The 24,959-nt window shown below is 40.6% G+C and overlaps 1 protein-coding gene across 2 annotated transcripts in view; it reads left to right on the forward strand.

Annotated features, from left to right (window-relative positions):
- The first annotated feature begins 23,677 nt into the window (after window positions 1-23,677).
- The window catches only part of FRG1 (FSHD region gene 1), a 30,473-nt gene continuing 29,191 nt past the window's right edge, over window positions 23,678-24,959 (forward strand). For both annotated transcript variants that reach the window (XM_008572380.1, XM_008572381.1), the window contains exon 1: window positions 23,678-23,951. In XM_008572380.1, the coding sequence (XP_008570602.1) occupies window positions 23,890-23,951 (62 nt within the window). In that variant the 5' untranslated portion in view covers window positions 23,678-23,889. The remainder of the gene's footprint in view (window positions 23,952-24,959) is intronic.

Raw genomic sequence — 24,959 nt, forward strand, 5'->3', positions numbered from 1 at the left:
GAACTTATTTCTTACAGTTTCAGAGGCTGAGAAGTCCAAAGTCTGGGGAACACATCTGGTGAGGGCCTTCTTGGAGAGAACTCTCTGCAGGGTCCCAGGTGGCCAGGGTATCACGTGGCAAATGCACTGAACAAGAGAGAGCTGACCTCCTGACTTGCTCTCCTCTTAAAGCCATCAGCACCACACCCATTAAACCACCACTGGATCGATCCATTCACGAGGGTACAGTCCTCACAATTTAATTACTTCTTAAAGGCCCCACCTTCTAATTACCATAACAGGATTTCCCACCCTCTTACCATTGTTAGAGTGAGCATTGTTTCCAACACATGAACCTTTAGGGGACACATTTAGCCCATAGCTGGAGCCATAGCATACAAATTGTATTTAAAGCCATCAGAATTAATAAGATCTTGTCTAGATTCATTGTAGAGTGAGAAGAGAACAGGACCCAGGATGGAAGATTGAGGATGTGATATTGTGAAATATATTTTTGGTCCTCCTCCCTGTTTTCTGGCATACGATTACTAAAACCCTGGGAATCTCCAAAGTGATAAATGTCTTATTGAATGCTAATGAGTTGAGTAGTGGCTGGCAGCCCATAGGTAGCTTCAGGACGGCTGGTCACAGGAAAGACCAAAGCAGGACTTTCAGTCCCACCTCCCAATCTCCGGGGAGGGGAGACAGGGACTGAAGGTTACATTGACCACCAATGGCCAATGATTTAATCAATTCCACCAGTATAATGTAATGAAACCTCCCATGAAAACCCAAAAAGTCAGGGTTCAGTGAGCTTCTGGATAGCTCAACACATGGAGGTTCCTGGAGGGTGGCACACCCAGGGAGGGCATGGAAGCTCTGCACCTTTCCCTCATATCCCACCCTACACATCTTTTCATCTGTATTGTTTGTAATATTCTTTATAATAAACTGGTAAATGTGAGTGTTTCCCTGAGTTCTGTGAACTGCTCTAGCAAATTAATTGAACCCAAGGGCATGGTAATGGGAACTCCAATTTATAGCCAGTCAGCCAGAAACACAGGTAAAACAACCTGGGGCTTGCGACTGGCATCAGAAGTGGGGGACCGTCATGTGGGACTGAGCCCTCAGCCTGTGGGATCTGATGCTATCTCCAGGTAGATAGTGTCAGAATTGAATTGAATTAGAGGACACCCAACTGGGGTCTACTGCAGAAGTGATTGTTTGGTTGCTGGTAGGGAGAAATCCTGACACAACTTCTTGGTGACCAGAGGTCACAGAAGTCTTCTGTGCTGATTGTTGAGTAAGAGAATAGAAGAAACACTTTGGTTTTAATTCCTGTATTCTCAGAAGAACTTCAACATTTAATTTTTGGGCAAAGGAGATGCTGACCAAAAAAAGAAAAGTCTGAGTTTAGACAGAGAAAGGAAAGAAAATCAGCCAAGTATACAGTCAAAGAAGCCCCCCAAAAAGAGAGTTTCAAGCCAGAGGAAGAGATCTTCTCTAGCAAATGTTCCTGAGATCCCACTGGACTTAGAAGTAGAAAGGCCATTGGTGACTTATGAACTGAATCCTGTCCCCCTACAAATTTATATGTTGAAGTCCTGACTCCCACTACTTCAGAATGTGACCCTATTTGGAGACAGGGCCTTTAAAGAGTTCATTAAGGTGTAATGAAATCATAGGGCTGAACCCTAATCCAATGTGACCAGTATCCATAAAAAAGAGGAGATTGGGACACAGCACAGATTGAGGACACAGCGAGAAAGCGCCACCTGCAAGCCCAGGAGGCCTCAGAAGAAACCAAACCTGCCGACGCTTAATCTTGGACTTCCAGCCTCCAGAACCACAAGAAATTAAACCACCCGATCTGTAATATTTGTTACAGAAGCTCAAGCACATTGATACAGTGACCTTGGCAAAAGTGGTCGAGTGGACCTGGTGGAAGCTAAGTAGAAGTTAAGTTGGCCTGCATAAAGAACAAAAGGGAAAGGAGGATGAGGAGACAGTAAGTGTGGAAAATTTTTGAGGAAAATTTGGCCACAAAGGGAGAAGAGAGATGGCTTGGTAGCTGGAAAGGCACGCAGAGTCAGGGGAAGGGCTGCTCCAATGTAGAAAATAATATTTTTCTTGGGCCAGCCCGGTGGCGCACTCGGTAGAGTGCGGTGCTTGGGAGTGCAGCGGCGCTCCCACCGAGGGTTCGGATCCCTTATAGAGACTGGTCCGCTCACTGGCTGAGCATGGTGCAGGAGCGACACCGAGGGTTGCGATCCCGTTGCCGGTCGCGGTACGGGTGCGACACCAAGGGTTGCGATCCCGTTACCGGTCACGAAAAAAAAAAAGACAAAAAGGAAAATAATATTTTTCTAATGAAAGATTTATATTTAAGTGCAGAAAGATTGCATCAAGAAGGAGAGAGGTTGAAGAGGCATGTGAGAAATGGAAAAGCAATGAACAGAATCCCTGAAAAGAAAGGACCCAGAGTTCCTGCAGAGGGATGTTCCTTTACCATAGAGCTGTGCTTCCCCCAGGGCCCAGATGCAGAGAAGCTCATAAATGGCAGGTAATATTGTACCTAACCACAGAGCTTCACACTTTCAATAAACCTTGTTGTACATGACCTAACGCTGTCACTCTGTGAATTAAGTGGTGCAGACAAAGTCACATTGTACACATGAAGAAAGAAGGGGCAGAAAAGATGAGGGGGTTTGCTCGAGGTGACACAAAGGTTAGTCACATCACCACTTTAGTTCTCAGGGCTCCTGACTTACACACCAGAAATGTAGACAGAATTAGATACAATGTCAGTTATTATATTCTTAAACCTTAAAAATAAGAATATTCTCATTTAGATTTTTATTCATTAGCAAAGCACGAATCAGGGGTCAGTGCCTCAAAATGTTTTGTTGCACAAATCACTAGACACAAGGAGAGTTTCTCATTTTTCTGCTTATTTGCAAGAGTTAAATAACCGTGGGTCAAAGAGTTATAGGAAACTCGAATAGAGGAAAGTTATTTTGAAATAATGAAATTAAAGCTAGCATAATAGGTGAATATTCTAATTAAGTGAAAGAAAGTGAAGTTCACAATGAAAAGATGTCACTTTCAGGAATCTGAGGTTTTATGGGGGAGCAGGGGGCTGCAGGTGTGAGAAACATCAATCAGAAAGCTCTTCAAATTCAAATGGACTATTCAAACTCTTTAGTCCCTAGGACTAGACTCCAATCGGGAAAAACTCTGAAGGAAATGATCTTCTAATCCCATGAGATAGCAAACATGATTTAGGTAAAAAGCTTTTAGTTTTATGGTTGGGGAGGAGCAATAAAGAAAATGAACTTCCTGCCAGTGATTCTTTTTCAGGCCCTGCCAATTCCTGTGTCTGGGGAAACTATAAAGAATGTCCAGCCTCGTGTCAAAAGAATTGCTGCAGATCTCCAGCTTGCCTGTGTTCAAGCATCCAAACATTCGTAAGCCTGTTCCAAGGCCAGCCTGGAACGGAGAAGCCCAGGAGATCCCTTTCTGTTCTGCTGCTGCAGCTCCTATCTGTGTGTCGGCATAACCAGGGCCATCCAGGACAGGTGCTAGAGAAATACACAGAGCAAAAGTAAACAACGGATGAAGAGCAGAATCCTTTCTCTTTGGCAGTCATACCAACAGCATGAAGCATGTCTCCTCTGGAGCTTTCCAAACCACTTCAAAAGCAAGGTTTCTGGTGTGCATCAAGAAAGCTGGGCAAATTGCCCTTGAGCGCATCACCACCAGCCAAGATATTGATGAGCACAGGCAGCTCAGGACCTATGCCCAGGCCCCGATGCATCCTTCTCAGGGCTCTGCTTAATTCCAGCAGGCGTGGGGAGCATCTGAAGAAAGCAGACTTGATTTCTGTGATCTTAAGCCAACTCAAAGGTGGCCAGTTCCCTAGACTTCAAGCACCATGCTCCACAACTCCACCCCCCCCAGCCCCTGTCCCCTTCATGGTGGCCTGTCCAGGCTCACTGTCCCCAGATTTGTCTTTTGCCCCTGTCAAAACCTAGCACTCCTGGGTCTATTTCCCTTTGTTCTATACAAACTAATTTGGTCAACCTGTTAAGTGAACTTCTACTCATGGTTTAGTGAGCACTGGACTCTGAAGGGTTTGCTAAAGATTACCAACATCAATTCTACCCTCTTCAGATTGGACCAAGGCTTGTTTGGGTTGAACAAAACTGAGTCCTAAGTATGAATCTTATCAACTCTTCACATTATCTCTCTTCATCCTTTTGTTTAACTTTTCACAGAAATTTCCCTTAATTTAACCCTGATGTATTGTGAATATGTTTGTCTCCCCAAAGCTCAGGTAAAACTCTGATCCCCAGTGTGGCAGTGTTAGGAGGTGCTTGGGTCATGGGGGCAGATCCCTCAGGAGTAGACTAATACCCTCGCCCAGTGGGGGGAAGGTGGTGTAGGGTGAGAAGTGAGTGAGTCCCCGCTCTGTTAGTTCCCGCGAGAGCTGGTTATTCAGAGCAGCCTGGAACCTCCCATCCCTCTCTCTTTTGCCTCCTCTTGCCATGTGATGTCCCAGAATCATGAGCCAAATAAACCTCTTTTCTTTATAAATTACCCAGTCTTAGGTATGCTGTTATAGTAACACAAATCCAAAAAAAGAGACTCATATGACATTTGAACTAATATGGAAGAGCCAGTAGGACCAAGAATTTGGAGACGGTCTTTTGGAGCTCCACAAATTACATGAGGTTCATCAACACAACCCTCCCGTCCACGCCCCAAGCTCTAAATCTCCACTTTGAGCTGTGAAGCTTAAAGCGGCATCTCCTTCCTGTGAAACCTGCAGTTTGAAGATAAATTCCTAAAGAAAATGACTTTGAAGAATCAAAGAATGGGCTCTCTAGTAGAGAGGCAACATAGAAATGGTGGTCCCGAGTTAGAACTGGTTCAAATCTCAGCACCATCTCTTCCTAGCTGTGTGATTCTTAGCCTCTCGCCCTCAGTTTTATCATCTCTAAAAAGGGACAAATAACATATACATCAGAGTGTTGTTGTATGAGTTGAATGTGAAGATATTCAGAATTATTTACTGTGTCTAGTACTTGACATAGTGCTGGACGTGAAGCCTCCAAATGATGTTTTGTGAGTGACACTACCACAGAACTGTTCCTTATCTCACCATGAATATTAAAGATTTCAAAGACTCTTATCTGCAATATGGCACCCTATCCATGGATTAATAAAGCCAGAAAGAAGTGAGTTTCAAAAGAAAGCATGTTAGCATTCTCAGGGATTTAAAAGGTCTTGTAGGAGAATGATAAATAGGTCCTGGAAGCAGATAGACTTGGATTTAAATCCCAGCTGTACTGCTTATTAACTGAGCAAACTTGGACAAGTCTCTCACATTTAGTTCCTTTGAAAAATCAGAGTAGCCAAAAAATAGAGTTTTGTGGGAATTAAATTAAATAATGTATATAAAGTGCTTAGCATTAGCATTTAATAAATTTTATTGTATGATTTTAAAGCACATACTTTTACTTACAATGTTATAAAGCTGTCTGTAATAGTTTAAGCTATTAGAATTCTTGTTATCTAATTCTGTAAAAATTCTGTAAATATTATAATAGGGTAAGAATGAGAAAATTTTTGGAAGAAATAGCCAAGCATGCCTGGTTTGTAACAAATCCAGACAGACAGTTTGGCAAGAATCAAGTTTTGATTTTAAGCCTTTTTATAGGGGCTAGATTTTTATGCAAAGGACAACTGATTGTTATTAGATACAGTGCTATGACTGCATGTTCGTGTCCTCCCAAAATTCATATGTTGAAATCCTAACCTACAGTGGGATGGTATTAGAAGATGAGGTTTGGGGGAAGTAAATAGGGTTAGACAAGGGTGAAGCCCCTATGATGGGATTAGTGTCCTTGTAACAAGAAAAAAAGACTACAGCCCTCTCTTTCAGCCACGTCAGGATACAGTGAGAAGACAGCCATCTGCAAACCACTAAGAGAGTCCCCACCAGACACCAGATCTGCTGGCACCTTGATCCTGGACTTTCTGACCTCCAGAACTGTGAGAAACAAACATTTGTTGTTTAAGCCACCCGATTACAGTAATTTGTAATAGCAGCTCAAGCAGACAAAGACATTAGATTCTCTTCTGGGTGGGAAATCTAGTTTAGTTGCAGTTACCTACCATCTAAAATGATGTTTTCTTCCTCCTGCCTTGCAGGATAAGCTCTGGGACTACAGCTTCATGGAGATTCCAGCCAGGAACTGAAACAATGGTTTCTGCTCCTGTGGGGAGCTTCTGTCTAACCTAAACAATCAAAGAATGTTTGCTACATGTAATTAAGCATCTCGCTGCTCACCAGCCAACGCCTGCAGAGCACACCTCTGTGGATTCCATCTGGCTTGGACATCTGAGAATACTTAATTTTGCCCATCAGTGTGGGGTCTCAGATCCAGCCAGAAAGCTGAGACTCTGGTGTCAGCTTTGCCCTCAGGATGCACATTAACACCCCGCTTAGCACAGAACGCTGAACATTTGGACATTAGCTCTAGCCAGTGTTCTCTCTTCCTGTTCCAATTGCTGGTCAACCTGACTCCCACGCAGGAATGGCATTTACTATAGGCTGGACCAGTCATTGCTGTGGCCACCAATGACTTAGTTGAAGTCAAAACATAGACCTGCTGCCCTGCAGTCCAGAGTTTCCCCTCAAATGCATCGGCGTATAAAACAACTAGGCTGGCTTTATTTTTATTTTCTCATTTTGCTACTCCTTAGTATTCTCCATTTTCAGAATCCTGACCTCCCAACATTCTATAATCCCCTTGAAAGTGACACAGCAAATATGATGCTTGTGCAGTGCAAACCACAGCTGATTTCATTTTTCCATCGTCTAAAAAGCACATAAGGTAATTTCTAAACCAGCTGTAAAATCTATTTATAAAGAATGCTGATTTGTTTTCTGCACTTTCCAGCACAGAGGTTCAATTTATTTCCTTGCCATAAAAAGAACCATTACTTTTTTTAAACAATCACAGTTAGTGCCTTTTTTAAATGTTTTAATTTCAAAAAACAAAAATCCAACTTGCAAATTGGAGTGTAAATAGCTTTCTTAAAATGGCATCATTTTCGACCCAGTTTGCTGATTGATTATTTTGCTGTGATTCAAGGCGAATGATTTCGCAGTCTCTGGGTATGTAATATAATGATGTTTTTCAAAAGCAGTTGATATCACTAAAAATATAATTATTTTAAATAAAATTATAGGGAAAAAAGGAAATCTTCACAATGACAATGCCAAATTTTGAGCTAATTTGCTAAAAATGTTTCTACAAGAAAAATTCTACTTACTCCTTCTATGGAATAAACCTAGTAACACCCTGAAAACTTAATAATTGTGGAACAAGGACTATGGCAACTTTTTAGACTACATTTTTGTTCTTGGGAGGGAGCTGCCTTTTGTTATTAGAAGGGAAACAGCGGCACCTTGTGGACAAATAAGAAAGTGGATGAATTTCGCTCAAATGATATCAGGTTGTAGTAAAAATAACATTTAGGTTTGTGTAGCACTTTCTAGAAGGGGAGTTCCATCATATTTGTATTTAAAAGACAGCATATCATTGCTTATAAAGATTTATAAATGATCCCAGAATGTCTTCAAGGAGATACATCATCTAAATATAGCTATAAGGACTCTTTCCAAATTCCAAATTTGGGTGGGGGGGAAAAAATGAGATTTCTTGCAATGTACCAAAACTCAGAAGAAAAACAACACACAAAAAAAAAGACATTTTAATCAGACAGTATCCAGGAGGTCCATTCATATGTAATTTATGACAATATCATCTAAAAAGGAAAGCCCAAAGGAAAGAGAAAGATGACCACAGTGATGTCCTCTCCACATCCCCGAACCCTCCCTCCAGCACTCAGCGAGACCCCCCAAGACCACTGCTTTCTCCCCTGGACTCACCCTCTACTCTGTGAACGTGTGGTCCAGGGATCCCGAAGGTCTCTGAATCCCTTCCAGGGGATCTCCAAGGTCAAAATTCTTTTTTGAAAATTCTCAGGTGTTATTTGCCTTTTTCATTCCCATTTCCTCTCCAGTGCATGTTGGAGTTTCCCAGAGGCCACCTGACACGGGACATGACAAGAAACTAAACGCGGAAGCAGACAGAAGAACAGAGCTCTCCTCTGCTAAGCCAGACATTACAGAAAAATGCAAAAATATAAAGCAATGCCACTCTTCTCGTCCATTTTATTGCTTCTAAAAATAATTTTTAATAAAAGTATGTAAACATTGTAACAGGCATATTATTTTTAAGAATATTTTAAATCTCAGATTTCATTTTTAATATACTTAATATAGATAGATATCATCCACATAAACAAAAGGTCTTAGGGGTCCTCAATAACTTTTAAGATTGTAAAGGGGTCTTAAAACCAGAAAGCTTAAGAACGGATGCTCTAAGCTACGTCCTCTTTGATGAAGCTTCCACCCGGTCCATTTCTTGAAGGTCATACTTGATCAGTCACCTCCATGCCCCTCATCCAGTCCTCGTCACAAAATTCCCTACTTCGGCCCTCCCTGCTGTGGACTTGTCAGTGTCCTGGGCCTTACTTATTATCATCTTGTTTTTTAACAACTTCATTGAGATATCACTGACATATAAAAATTGTATATGTTTAAGGTGTACAACTTTATGTTTTGATACACGTATACATTATGAAACAATCACCACAATCAAGCAAATGAACATGTCTATTATTCCCACATAGTTACCATTGTGTGGTATGACGTTTTAATTTATTATCTATGCTTTTAGCAAATTTACAAGCACACAGTGAAGTGTCGTTAACCATCATCACTACGCTGTGTATTAGATCTCCAGAAATTATCCTAACTAAAACTCTGCACCATGTACGAATATCACCTCATTGCCCCCTCCGCACCACCCCTGGCAGCCACCACCCTACTCTGCTATAAATGTGACTATTTTAGGTTTCAAAAATAAATGAGATCATGCAGTTTTTGTCCTTCTGTGTCTTGCTTATTTGGCTAGCTCCACCCCAATATCACAAATGGTATGATTTCCTTCTTTTTCAAGGCTGAGTAATATTCCATTATATATATCACATTTTCTTTGTCCATTTAAAGTCAAAGGACATTTGGGTCGGTTCTGTATCTTGGCCATTGTGAATAATGCTGCACTGAGCATGGGAGTGCGGATGTCTCTTCAAGATCCTGATTTCAGGGCCGGCCCGGTGGCGCACTGGATAGTGCGCCGCTTGGGAAGCACGGCGGCGCTCCCGCTGGAGGGTTCGGATCCCACATACAGACCGGTTCCCGCTCACTGGCTCAGCGAGGCGCGGGAGCAACACCGAGGCTTGCAATCCCGTTGCCGGTCCCCGGTCCGGTACGGGGGCAACACTGAGGGTTGCGATCCGTTGCCGGACACGGAAAAAGACAAAAGACAAAAAAAAAAAAAAAGATCCTGATTTCAGTTCCTCTGGATATATACCCAGAACAGGAATCGCTAAATTATGTTGTAGTTCTAATTTTAATTTTTTGAGGAACATCCATATCGTTTTTTATGTTTTACTAATCTACATTTTCAACCAACAGTGTACAGTGTTTCCCTTTTCTCCACATTTTCACCAATACTTGTTATCTTTTGTCTTTTTTATAATAACCATCTTAACAGACGCGAGGTAATATCTCATTGTGGTTTTTATGTGCATTTCCCTGATGATTAGAAATGCTGAGCACCTTTTCATAAGTTTGTTAACCATCTAAACGTCTTCTTTCGAGAACTATCTATTTAGGTTTTTTGCCCATTTTTAAATTGTTATTTGTATTTTTGGTATTGAGTTTTAGGAGTTATTTCTATTTTCTGGATATTAACCCCTTATCAGATAGATGGCTTACAAATATTTCTCCCATCTCATACGTTGCTTTTTCATTTTGTTGTGGTTTTCTTTGCTGTGCAGAAGTTTTTTAGTTTGATGTAATCCCATCTGTCTATTTTGCTTTTAATGCCTGTGCTTTTGATGTCATATCCAAAAAATTATTGGCAAGACCAATGTCAAGAACTTTTTTTCCCTGTGTTTTCTTATAGAAGATTTACAGTTTCAGGTCTTATACTTAAATCTTTAATCCATTTTAAGTCTATTTTAGGATATGGTGTGAAATAGGGGTCAACTTTCATACCTTTGCATATAGATATCCAGTTTTCCCAACACCATTTTTTTCTTTTTTTTTTTTTTTTTTTGTGACCAGTAAGGGGATCGTAACCCTTGGCGTGGTGTCGCCCACACCATGCTCAGCCAGTGAGCGCACCAGCCATTCCTATATAGGATCCGAACCTGCAGCCGCAGCGCTCCCAAGTGCTGCTGCGCTCCCAGCGCCGCACTCTCCCGAGTGAGCCACAGGGTCGGCCCCCAACACCATTTATTGAAGAGACTGTCCTTTCCCCATTGTGTGTTCTTGGCACCTTTGTCAAAGATCATTTGACCATAAATGTATGGATTTATTTACAGGTTCTCTATTCTGTTCCATTGGTCTATATGTCTGTTTTTTATGTCAATATCATATTGTTTTGATTACTATAGATTTGTAATATAATTTAAAGTCAGGAAGCATGAGGCCTCCAACTTTGTTCTTTTCGCTCAAAATTGTTTTGGCTATTCAAGGTCTTTGTGGTTCCATATGAATTTTAGGAGACTAGATAGAATCCTGGGGATTACTAATATTTTCATTGTGATCAGTATGGCAGATTGTATAACTGTTCATTCATTACCTGGTGTCCCTCCTACAGTGCTCCTATCTTCTGAAAGATGATACATCTCTGCTCTGTTGAAGGGACAGGTTTACCCATGTGACCTGTTTAACTAATGAAACCTAAGCCCACATGACTTGTCAATTCTAAGCAGAAGCATCAAGACTCCCTTTTCCATTAAGTGTGGCAACTACTAATGTTCCAGAAAGAGGCTGCTCAGTCAGATTGGGTCCACAGCTGACCCACAATGGGCATGTAATGTGAGCAAGAAATAGGGATTCTTAAGATGCAAAAGCTGCCATAAGCAATAACCTGGAATAGAGATATAGTTGCCTTGTTCAAAGGAACCACAGGGGAGAGTCCCCCAGGAATGGATATCTCAGAATTGCCATGAGAGAAAGCTTTACCCATCAGTCAGACCAAGAAAGCATGAAGCCACTTAGCCAAAAAAGAAGAAACTCTTCCCCTTATTTCTCCACTGTCAGGAAAAATTTTGAAAGACTCTGAAATGGACCCCCCAAATATATATATATATAATCTCCTGTCTAGTGCATTCTTCTGGGTTATCTGACTCCATATGAGCAGTTAATTATCTTTGAGCTATTTTACATCTCTGTAAATTGCAAAAAAAAAGTTATAGTGATGCAATGATTCTTGTCCATAGAAATGCAGATAAATTTCGTCAGGTAGAAGCAATTGATTATTGACTTGGGACATCAACCAGTTTTGCATCTCTTTATAAATTTATTTTAGCACACCTATTTGCCTTACATGTGTGTTCTTTGAATCACCCTTTGAACAAGTAGTAACATCTTACTAGTTCCCTCATTGACTAATGAGTTTTAAATTTTTTGGATACCAGTTCATTTTACATTTATATGAGAGTAAAGATTATAATCTTTTTGGAAAATGATTCTTTAATACCAGCTGTTCACCTTTTACAGCAGTTAACATGGTGGGTTTTGGGGGCAGTGGAGAGATAAGTAGGCACTTTCCCCAAAGATAAGCAGCACCATCCCTGGGATTGCTGGGAAAAGGAGAGAATTTTCCAATATTGAATAGAAGTTAAAAGGTTGAACAATAGCTAATGCTGAACACTCTAACTGAGGCTGTACTTGCAATATCATGAAGGGAAGGCTCTCACACATGACCAAAAATGACATGGAGGTGGCCAGAATTTTCATCCAGAGCCAAGAGAAAAGCTTTCCCTGCTGCATAAAGTTTAAGAGAAACAAGCAAGCAGTTGCAATTTGGTTATTTTACAATGTGTGTTTGTTCTACAGATAGATTACACAAGATAAGGACTTGACAATGAGGAGGTCGTGGTGTCAGGAGAGGAATCAATTCCAGTGGTGTGGTGGGTAGAGTACAGATCTCTGCCAGCTGGAAGATGAGTAAGTGGAGATGAATATAGATGACTTTCCAAGCATTTTGGATGCAAAAGGAAGGAGAGGGTGGTAGCTAAATGATGGTGATGTAAACATCCTGGATTTGGAGGATTTTCTTTAAAGTGAGAGGATTTGGCCATTTGTATGTTCTGAAGGGAAGAAAATTTGGAAAAGAAGAGTTAAAAGGGTTAATTGATGGAGCAAAGGTCCTGAGGAAGCAGAAGGGGAATGAGATCTGGAGAAGAGGTAAAAGGACTAAGTTTGAATAGAAGGAAAGGAAGAAAGGAGGAAAGTATGGGAATGAACGTAGAGAAAGGAAGCGGAAAGTTGAGGAAATGCACAGCCCTAATGTGGAAGTGGTCGAAGTTACCTAAGCAGTGAATGCATGGAATAGTTGCACAGGGAACCAAGAAGGAAGCTAACTAGCAATGCAAGTACCAATAAACACAGCTAACTAGAAACGGCACAACAAAGAGTAATATTTGTGGAGGGCTCACCATGTACAAGGCACTTTGCGTATATGACGGGCAAAATTTATTGAAATTTCATGGCTGCATGTATGTGTGGAAGATTAGACAACCTAGAAGAATGCACTAGACAGGATAAAAATATATATATAGATATACACATATATGTAAATGGACCCCAAAATTATATATATAATTCTATATATGTATTAAATTATATATATTATTAAATACATATATTATTATATATTATTATCATATAAATATTTATATTTAAGTATAGATAATATATATAGAATTATATTACATATAATTTTTTAATATTTATATATTTATAAATTATATAATATATATTTAGTATATTTATATATTTGTATGTTATAGAATATGTGATATAATATATATTTATATATTATATAAATATTTATATTTTATTATATATATAACATATAGAGAGAATTATATTATATATATAATTTGGGGAGTCCATTTCAGAGTCTTTGAGAATTTTTCCTGACAGTGTAGAAGTAAAGGGGAAGAGTTTCTTCTTTTTTGTCTAAGTGGCGTCATGCTTTCTTGGTCTGACTGATTTATTTCTCAACAGAGTGTGGAAAAATTTTTAAACCTGCCAATTAAATGTTACTGGCTCCCTTTGACGTTAATTAATTCTCTCAAATACTCGGTCAATTCAAATGCAAACTCCTAAGCAAGTCTGCTCCTGTAGTCAAAGGTCTACCTGCTGCACCCCTCCTCCTGCAGAAGGCATCTGGGTGCAGGGAGCCTCACATGCCCTCCTGAAGGCAGGGGTGGCAGTACACTGTCCTCTGGGACAAGCTGATCCCTGCAGTGTTTGGTCAGTGGAATCTTTTCTCTAATGCTCTGCACTGACATCTGCTGACACGTGGCCAATCTTGTCTTTGTTAAGGCATGAATTGACACCTACTGATAAAGCTTCTGGTCACCCTCTGCCATCTGCCTCTAGCCACTAAGGCCTCACATTCTGAGGCCTCCGTGTCTATCATAGGCTTCTACTGGTTCATGTGTCCTGTCACAATTGTGAGTCCCCTCATGCCTCAGTGGGAGGGGACACTGGCTCTTCAGCCCAGCACTCACAAACTGAGAATAAAGGAGTATTATTCCTAGGCCATCTGCATGTAGAAGAGAAGTAAAGTGCCAACCTGCATGTTCTCTGACCTTCCTTTATCCATCCATCCTTCATTTATCTACTTGGCCAAGTCCTAGGAGGATGCTAGGGCTGGGTACCTTACAGAAACCCAGGCAGCACCTCTCATAGGCATATCCCTCAGAGTTCCCCCTTCCTGCAGAGGGGAAGGCTCTCCTGCCTACCGGGAATTCCCCGTACACCATACCTTTGACCAACACCTTCCTCTCAGCTTGACTACACTTAACACAGGCTTCCTCCTGATTCTAGGCCCCTGGCCACCCTTTCCTTAGATAACATTTACTTTAGAACACTTATCACTGGAAATTCTTTCCCTGCCTCTGTAAGATGTAAGTAATTTTAAAAGCCACTTGCCAGTTTTTCAATTCAAGAATGCCTTTCTCCAGGACCTGGGAACCATCTCTTTGAAATGTAATCCTCAAGAAAGATGTCACCCCTACTTTCCAGTCTCTGTGGGACAGTTAGAGCCTCACTTTGTTTTTTGTTTTGTTTTGTTTTGTTTTGTTTTTAAAGATGACCGGGAAGGGGATCTTAACCCTTGACTTGGTGTTGTCAGCACCACGCTCACCCAGTGAGCCAACCAGCCATCCCTATATGGGATCCGAACCCGTGGCCTTGGTGTTATCAGCACCGCACTCTCCCGAGTGAGCCACGGGCTGGCCGTAGAGCCTCACTTTGGTGTAAAACTACCTTCTGTTATAGAGATACAAGAAAGCTTACTTTTCCTTTGGGTAAAGCCCATCAGCAAACACAGATGGCCTATGATCTCCCCCTCTCTCCAGTTCTTAAAAGCCCCAGAGCCTTTGTTTCAGTGGAGTTGGGCTCAGACTGAGTTCTAGCCTCTCTCCCCTATTGCAATACCTTGAATAAAGTCTTTCTTGTAGGTTTAACTCTGTCAGGTACAATTTTTTTTCTTTGACACCTTCCACCCTCTCTAAAACTTACATTCAAATCCTAGAAAGATCCTAGGCAGCCAAATTTAACTCCTGAATATCTTTTTTTAAAACACAGGATTTAAAAACTCACATCTCCCTCAATAAATTGTTTCTCTGGACTATTGTCTTGTTAAGGGTTTTAAGTTCTTATTTTTGAATTGAAAAGAAGAATGTTGATTTTTAATAAGTTCTTACTTTTAATTTCTACTATCACCATTGTATTGCTTTCTATGGCAATGGATATCTTTGGCTGAACAAAGGAAAGGTAAAAACAAAGAAGAACAGAAAAACCTCATTAGTATTTTTCAAAAAGTTGTCTCCTCTTAACATAGCCAGTGTCACTTACTATTCTTAGCATATCCATCAGGTAGATGCTATTATTACCCCCATTTTACAGGACATGAAGACCTACAGATTGTAAATAACCAGTTTAAGGTCGTGTAGCACAGTAGATAAGGCAGGAACATAAAGAAGCAATGGCATTGGAAGTGAAGGAGAAAGGTTGAAGGGATAGACGTCAGTTGGTTAAGAAAAAAAAGGAAAACTAAGAGGAGACAAATTCTTGTTAGAAAGGGAAGGGTCGAGGCTCTGGGGGACTCGAGACAGAAGAGAAGGTGAACTGGCAGTAAGGAAGTGAGAGTCCAAAAGAACGGCTCAGAGAGTGGGACCTTAGAGCCTAAAGCATTAGACGTAGATTTCAGGGTATAGAACAATAACGTTCTTAGCCATGGGAGCAGCTAGCAAAATTGAAGTGGAAGTAAAAGTCAATATGGGATTAAATTAGAAAACAGAATATATTAGTTGGCATATAGTAGGTACTCCAGAAATATTAATAACCTTAAGAAAATCAGGAAATTAAGAGCTAGTTATGGATAGTGGGCTGTTTTCATATTCATATACTCGGCAATATTTTATTCTCTTTATTGGAGAAATAATTCAACAGCCTTGATGATCAGTTATAAAAGGGTTTCTCAGGGTGTGACTCAATGACCACAGTGTATCAGAATCACTTGAACAACTTATTGTAGGGGAAAATTTAAAAAGATTTTCAGATGGACCAAAGAGATTATTACTGGGTGTCTTCAATGTCTGCCTTGTCTAGCATAACCTTCTGGGTTAACTGATTCTGTGGGGTCTCTGAGCCTTGCATTGTCTTTGAGCTGTTTGCAATTCTGTAAGTTGTAGATCACTGATATCAATACAAATGATTTTTGTCTACAGACATGCAAATGACTGATTTTAATTAACTTCTTTCCCTCCACCTCCCCTCAAGAAGTCAGTTCTGAAACTATGAAGCAAATCCACTTTAGTATTCCTTACTGCCTCGATATGTGTGGCTCTTTGAATTTACGACAGAACACACTGGAATATCTGACTAGCTTCCTCATTAATAAATGAGATAAAGCTGGTTGGTTTGCTCAGTTGGTTAGAGCTCAGTCTTATAACTCCAAGGTTACAGGTTCGGAACCCCATACTAGCCATCTGTCAAAATAAAGGATAAAGTTAAAAAATAATAATAAAGAATATTAAAAGAAAAAAATAAATAATGGTTTTTTTTTAATGAGTTAAATAAAACTTTTAACAAGTGCTATGAATATGGTTTGAATGTGTGCCCCAAAGTTCATGTGTTGTAATCTTAATCCCCAATGCAACAGTGTTGGGAGATGGGATGTAATAAGAGGTGATTGGGCCAAGAGGACACAGTGCTTATGAATGCATTAATGTCATTATCTCAGGAATGGGTTAGTTACTGGGAGAGGGACTTGTTATAAAGTAAGTCTGGCCCTGGTGCCTCTCTCTGTCTTTCAAACTCCCTTCCACCTTATGGAATTATTTCCACCATGAAATGACCTCACCAGATGCTGGTATCATGCTCTCGAACTTTCCAGCCTCCAGAACCATGAGCCAAATAAATTTCTTTTCATTATAAATTATCCAGTCTGTGGTATTGTTATAGTAGCAGAAAAAGAACTAAAACAAGTCTAATTTTATATTTGTAAATAAACCGTGATGAACCCTCTTTTAAACAATTTTCTTTTAACATCACTAAATATGCAAATTCCTGTGCCCCACACTAGACCTACTGAATCAAAATTTCAGGCTTAAAGGCCCAAGAATCTGCATTGTTAACAAGCTCTTCAGGTAATTTTTAAGCTTACTGAAATGTATTAACCACTGAGCTCTATTAGTAACCCTTTAGGCTCAAATAAATTATTGTATTTAAAATTCCATCCTCACCAAAGTAAACATTTTGGTTCACAAAATGGTAAAAACAGAATAGAGGAGCTCAAATGCTCACACTACAAAAAAAAAAAAAAAAAAGATACAGTTTTGTGGTTATGGATATACTAATTACCCCGATTAGATCATCACATATTGCATATATGCATTGAAATATAACCCTGTACCCCATAAAAATGTGTAATTATTATGTGACAATTAAAATCTCTAAAAATAATAGAAACCCTCTTATTCAATAATATCAGGACCAGTAATGGGTAGATTAATCACAAATTTCATTTAAAAGGAGGAAATCTAAGAATGTGCAAAGCTAAGAATTTCATGTACGAAGTTTTCAATTTCAAAACACGTGTAAATAAATTTTCCAATATATTGATGCAGGGTCAAAGCCCTGCATGGATTCACTGATTGGAGTTTCCTGCAGAAACCACACCAATGATGCATTGTCACTGACTTCTAGTTTTGCCTTCTGTAAAGTGAAAACTGGGCCAAGCAATCTGAGAACTGAATACTAGACTGTACAATTTTCCAATTTATTTCCAGTTGTCTTGCCTACAATGAATCTGGCAGCAACTGTTCAAATGTCTCATCTTTCCAACGCATGCAGCTTATTTTTCAGAGAAACAATCCTCTTTTGATACTCATTTTCTCAGTTTACATAATATTTAATCAAATTACATGATTCCAAGAACAAGAACAAATGGCACAAACATATCTGGGAACAAACACAACTGTGTCTTAGAACATATACGAGTTGAGTGATGAGAGTGGAAATGTACAGGCATTAAAAGTAACAAGAGAGCTTTCAGCTTGCAAGGGACATCAGTCAGTAGGTTGTACGGGGGTACCAGAGTGTTGGAGCATCAGGCAAATCACTAATGTGGAAGTCAGATATAATAAATATTTTAAGTTGTGAAGGGGATACTCTAAGCAGGGCAAATTTTTCTGTAAAGGACCAGGTAGTGAATATTTTAGGCTTTGCAAGCCATATAGTCTCTGTAGCAACTCCTCAACTCTGCCACTGCAGCAGGAAAGCAGCCACAGACACGTGGCTGTGATCCAAGAAAACTTCATTTACAAAAACAGGCAGCTGGCCTGAGGGCCATATACAGATCTTGCTCTTTTATACCACCTGCTAAGTCAGGAGCTCCCAACCTTTTTAACCACCAAGGATTACTTCTAATCCCCACCCCCCCATCCAATTCCATGTTTTGAAAACCTTGAAAAACGCAAAGTATATTTATATAATTTTTTGTTTTCCTATTTTATTTTAATCAATCAATGATACATAAGGCTACTCATTAGATCAGTATGAGATAACCAAGATTACTAAACTCCATTGACGTAATTCTGGATAGAAATACATTCTGCCATATTTTTTTTTTAATCTGTGCAGGTTTATATAGTATAGGTACATTTGTTGAGATTTTTGAAGTATTAAACACAACCTTTGGATATCTCCACACCTGACCCCTCATTATAACATTCAAGGATTCCTTAGGATCCTGAGGATCTTAGACTGGAATCCACTGCTCCGTGTGAACAAATGAATGAATGAACAAAAAAAGGAGGGAAGGAAGAAGGAAGTGCATATCTAATAATTGTAAATTAATCAATGAAAGTGTATTTCATAATCGTTTTGTCAACTTTGGTTTGCCAGATCCAGCAAGTTACCAACATGGGTCCATGGGGTCATTCCAGCTCTAATCAGATTTTATTTTAGCCCATTAACTGTATTACCAACATCATACTGAAATATTCAGAACTTCTGACTTAATTCTCTGAATAATTTAGTTATCAGTTACACAAAACATGCCTTAATAGAAGGAATACTGCTAGGAATGAAAATAACTACAGGGATAAAAGTGTTTGGGGCAGGGGGGGATTTTGTTGTCTTGCTTGAATGGAACAAAAGTTATCGATCAATACTTTTTAGCAGACCAGTGGCTTTTGACATAGTTGTCTCTTTCATGCCTATCAGTTCCTATAATCTCAGCTCTATTTCCTCCATTCTTCCTTTTCCAATCATAAGTATTTGTCTACTTTTCATAACAGATTTATATGATTCCTCTCTGGTTTTTTTTATCCAAACAATAGAACACAATTTTAGTAAAATTAGTGCAATTGGTCTGAACCCAATAAAGAGCTCACTGTTTGCATTTACATTCCCTCTACTCTTAAGATGAAATCACTCCTTTTTTAAAAATCAAAACATAATTGATTATACATATCTGTAGGGTACAGCATTGAATATCAATATCCATGTGCAATATGCGATGCTCAAATCAGGATAATTAGTATATTCAACATCACACAATGTAATCTTTTTTTGTGGCCCTTTACCAATTCCACTCTTAAACCTAGTCTTTTGTCACCAGAAAATGGGAAGAACGTACATTATACACTTGTTAGAATAAATTGTTCTGCCTTGCTTTTTTTAAAAAAAAATTGAGTAGTACATTTCTTCCAGCAAAATCAAGAAGTAAAATTATAGAAAGGGAAAACACATGGCTGTTTAGTCTTTGCATGATTATGCTAACAAAGCATAAAGACCAGCTTAAATGTTCATTTCAAATGAAAGACAATTTTTGAGAGGGGAGGAGTTAGTCATTTATAAAAGCTCCTTTATTTAAATTAGTGCTAGTAAATATAAGGACTCTCCTTCAGTTAAAGCCTTTTACAAGAACACTTTAAAGAATAATTGGTTTTGCCCCTGTTTACAAACTGTTTTGGACAAACAAAGCCACTGTTTACAACTGAGCATCAAATAAGCTTTCAGATGTGATTATGAAGATCTTGCCTCTTACAAAGTGCTATGTGCAACCTTAGATTTCTATCATCTTGGCTTTCTACTTTTCATAGCAATAAGCACATCCCTCCCATTTCTCCCTGTCCATATATACTCCTTTATTTAATACACAATTTTTCTCATACTCCTACCCATCTTTACCTATAAAACATGACGGAAGAGTCCATGTAGAACATGTATTAAGTATTGTATGCAGTCAGACAATTTTCCTTTTAAAAAACTTAATGTTTTCTTTTCAAAAAGGAGATAATCTAGGAACCTTCTCTAGCTGCCAGTAATGAAAACATAAATTCTAGGTCAATGGTTCCAAAATTTGCCTGACCATTAGAGTCACTTGTGACACTTGTCAAAAATACATAGTCCTAGGTCGCATCTGTGATCTGAATCAGAATCTCTAGGTGAGAGGTCTGGGAATCTGTATTTTAGACAAATGTCTGCAGTGATTCTATGATCAGTAAAGCCTGGAAAATTACACTGGGATCCTTGTCCCTGAAGAACCTCGAAAACTTGGAACTTACAGAAAATATTATGACTAGAATTTCAGAGTTTTCCCTTTGCTAAAAACAGTGTTTGTCCATGAATCCTCAATTCATCAAGACCTCAGATGTTGATGTATCTCCTGAAAACCACAGACACCTGGGAGGAGCAGAAAAATAAGTTAGTTAAAAGCCAATGTTTAAGTTCAAAACAGGGCAGGAGTAGAAAATACGGATTTTTCTTGATTCTAGTGCAGAGCATTACCTTTGGTTCTACAAACTAAAACTAAATTGGTCTTATTTTCATTTTTTGTAATTTTTTGCTGTAACTCTTTATATAGAGAGAGGCTGGGCAAGGAGGAAAGAAATCCAGAAAAAGGAATATACCCTCCCTTACGGGCTTCCCCAGGCCAATAGCCAATTGCTCTTGCTTCTCCCTGCGCCACCAGCTTCCCTCTCTACTGCTCTATGGAAAGTGCTCCCTCAGTGATCATCTCAGTGTCTACCCTTCAGTGGTCCTCTTCCATCTTGTTCTCCTAAACTTCTACAATATTAACATTGCTCTTTCTGGAAATTCTCCTTAGTCTTGATTTCTCTAATTTTACTCTAACCATGTTCTTTCCTTCCTTTTTAGCCTCTCCTTCTTCCTGTCTCTTCTTCTTTCTGTCCCTTCACTGTACACACGCAGTATGGCTTAGTTCTTATTTTCTGGCCTCACCCCATTCATTCCCTCGAAGCGTGCATCCATTCTCTTAGTTTCAGCCTCCTCTCTGGGTGATGATAACCATCTAATAACGATGTTGATGATGGTCACTGCTTACATCTACTGAGCACTTACTATGTGAATTGTGAGCACTTTGTATGATTTATAGCATTTAATCTTTCCAACCTTTAAGAGATACTATTACTGGCCCAAATTTAAGGATGAGGAGATTGAGATTTTGATCAAAACCCTGAAAAGCCAACATGAACAGCTTCCCATCCTGTCTCTTTTGTTAATGACTCTGGGGATCATGACATGTGAATTACTATAGTATTAAAAATAAGGAAGTATTGTGAAAATATTGGAAAAGATGTTATAATACGGGGTCAGGATCTAAGAATTCACACTAATCTGTGAATTATTTGCAATGATTTTGTTTTCTGAGTCAGGTTTGAGATGGACCCGTCCTGATTCATTGGCACCACCAGGGATCGTGAATTTAATAACTTTTCCTAATGTTCTCATAGCCAAACTGGTCTCTATGTTTTCTACTTTATGTAAAGAGCCACAGCTTCAGTGGGAGGGTCCTGGTATCCCCTTCACTGCAGAATTATCATCCCGGAGTACCGCTCTCTTCATTTCAGTCCCGTGCTAGTTAATCAGTCTCAATTGCTTACTGACTTCATTCAAATTCTTCAACTACAACATGACCCCAGTTTACCCTCCCAATCCTAGTTCCTATTGCTCTACTCTACAGGCCCTGTGCTCCAACCAACTGGACTACTCACTGCTTTTTACACCAGCCCTGCTCTACCTCCATGCCTTGGCCCATACTCTTTCCACCATCTGACATGCACATCTCCCCCCATCTGTGAAAATCCTACCCATTGTTCAAGACCCTTCTCAGATGCCACTCTACTGTTAAGCTTCTCCTGATCTCTGGAACAAGAGATGAACACCAACTCCCTTGAAGCTGCAACATGCTGCCTCCACACCCTGCAATAACATTTTGTTTGTACCTCTCTGAAGGCACTTTGATATCTAAGAATAATAGCAATATTTATGATGCACTTACTATTCATCAGGGGCTTTTAAAAAGTGCTTTACTATATTCATTGAGGTCATCCCATTTTATACCTGAAGAAACTTAGATATACAAAGGGTAAATAACTCGCCCAAAGTCATACAGCTCATGAAGAGAGACCAAGGTTTGTCCACTCAAGAAGTCTGCCTCCAGAAGCTACACTCTTTACCTATGTGCTATACTGCCCCTCGTTCCCCACTATCACTTAAAGGCCCTCAACATCAGGCCCTGAGTCTGAAGTATCTTTTGTATCCCCCAAACACAGTGGCTCACACAGAGATAACAGATAAGTAAATAAGGAAGTGACTTCCAAAGGCCTCCATGATATGCATTTTCCCACCCATCCTATGTTTCTCCCTCTGTCCTCCTAACACACCGCCTCCTCTCTACTCAAGTCCCACCCCTAACTGTCCCATCCTCTTCAGTGCCTCTCAGCTTAACTTCAGGATTTAGAACATTCATACTTCAACAGACATTTATGCAGTGACTACTCCGAAGCAGGCAATGAGGAGGGTAGAAGTGACACCAGGATGAATATGCTACAATTTTTTAAAAAGTACACAATTAAGTTATAACATGAGAAATGCAGGATATTTAGGAAAATACAGGAGGTCATTCAAAGATGGCTTCTTTGGAGGAAAAGATGCCTGAGTTTGTCTTAAAGGTTGAAAAGGGGCCAGTGAAAAGGAGGATGGGTGCAAAGGGCAGCATTCTAGGCAGCAGAGCAAACCCAGTATTCTAAGTTTTCCAATAATTCAGTCTAACTGGAACTAAAGTGCCAGGGGTTAAGTGTTGGAAAAGAGGCCAGATCATCAATAGTTTATTAACTGATGCTAGGATTCTCCCTCTCCCCGACCCTCTCCCAAAGAAATGCGCTACCTTTAATAGATTTAGGTAGGAGAATAATAATGACCAAGGACTTCTTTTTATAAAGATCCCTCAGGCAGCACTATGGAAGATGGGTTGGAAGGGGAAGAATTATAAATCTGTTGAAGAGATTGGAACGGGCAGGAGAAATATCCAGGAGACTGACTCCAGGACAGCCTCGCTCAAGACCACCCTGAGCGAAAAGACTTCTCTGACTGCATTAGCCCTTCATGCCACCCTCCCACCCAACTACACCCACACTCCTGCAGCACTTGTGAAGTCTGCAGCCCCCAATTTGGCTTTTAATTATATTGTATGTTACTCCCTAAGTGTTGCCTGTACTTTATTCACGTCTCCCTAGATAAAACAACACAGTAAGCGTTTATGCAATTGAAATGGCTTTTTAGGTCGTCGAGGCCAGAGCCCTGACTTACTCCCTGGGCTCCGCGCTACCCACCCGCCCCCGCCACCCACGCGCGGGCCCAGCCCTCGGCCTCGCCAGGCGGTCAGGCCGGGTCGGCTGCAGACAAGCAAGGGGAGGCCTGACTGAATCGTTTCACCTCCTGGCTGACCAGATCGTCGCCCGCTCCTGAGACCTGGCAGGAGGCTGTCTCGAGAGTGGCAGAAGACGCCTGCCACGGCTGTTAGACCCGCCGTGTCCACCAGAGGGCGCATCCTGCTGGGTTTCCAGTTGTCTGGGCTCCGCAAGACGAAGCAAATGAACGCTGACATATTTAGACCCTCTGCGGTGGCCGTAGCTCCTGACAGTTAAAAACAGGAAGTAGAATTTTTTTATTTGGGACTCAATATTCGGGTGAAAAAAGCGAGGGACTCTGGAGGGACTTGTTCGCTCCGGCAGCTGCATACGTTTTCAGGGGGTCCTTTCTTCGCCTTCATATTTGTGCCCCCTCCGCCCGTTCCTGCTCCCGTTGCGGTATTTTGTCCTGAGCCGGCTCCCGTCTCTTTGTGCGGAAGCCTCCGCAGAACCATGGCCGAATACTCCTATGTCAAGTCCACCAAACTAGTGCTCAAAGGAACCAAGACCAAGAGGTGAGGCCCGGCCGCGTTTGGGCGACTCTTCCGTGCCTTTCTGACATGCTCCGCCCCCCGCGTGTCCCATGGAGGCCGCAGAGGGCCGACTTTCATCCTGTGGGCCCTTGGGGCAGGCCTCTTGTCCCAGACGCGCAGAGGCCGCGACTCAGTGCCCGACGCCTGTGCAGAGCGGGGACAGGCCGCAGGGACGCGCCCCGCTGTCGCTCCCTGGAAAGGGAAGAGGCAAGAGAGGGAGACCAGTAGCCCGGGAGCCACAGTGTGTGTCCCCGAAGGCCTCAGACTTCTGCAGGGTGGGTCTGCATTAGCCTCAACACGTAGATAGATCATAACGACAGCTTCCCTTAGTAGTTGTCTCCCTGCCCCCGAAAATGAATTCCTGATTTTGTTTTTTCTAAACATAATGTGCAGAGTGGAACTGGGCTGAAGCAGGTAGTGGTTAAGGTGATGGGTTTGGGCAGGGATATGGGCCCGCATCTGGACTCGACCATTAGTACTAATTTTGTGATTTGTGGCAAATTGGTTAATGTCTTTGAGCTTCCATTTACTCATTTACACTCTAAAAGAATTCTTATGACGATTAAATCAGATAACACGTGTGCAGTGAATAAATAGAGCCAAATGCAAGGACAAGGCTGTAGTGGTGATTTATGATTACCAGCTTTTTAGTGAAAGATGCCTGTCCACTCTTATCTCCACCTCTTTGTTCACTGGTGGATTTGTCCGGGGTTGACTCTTCACACAAATGTTGAGCATTTCCTCTTGGTCTCAGTGATGAACAGAATTTTGGGTACTTTTAGATGAGATGGGAAGAAAATGTCAAGGAGCAAGCTGAAGTCACTGCTCTTGAGAACTCTGCCTAAGGGTCTGGCATCATGAAGAAATCTTGAATAAACCTAAAATTTTACTGTCTGAATTTGCTGAGAGGTTAGCTTCTGAAAATTTACTTAATTATTAAAATGTAAACAAGTATGTCTTCTTGTAATTATAACTATGAATCATAATAAT

This window comes from Galeopterus variegatus, unplaced genomic scaffold (assembly GCF_000696425.1).
Source record: "Galeopterus variegatus unplaced genomic scaffold, G_variegatus-3.0.2 Scaffold778, whole genome shotgun sequence".
NCBI classification, from domain to species: Eukaryota; Metazoa; Chordata; class Mammalia; order Dermoptera; family Cynocephalidae; genus Galeopterus; species Galeopterus variegatus.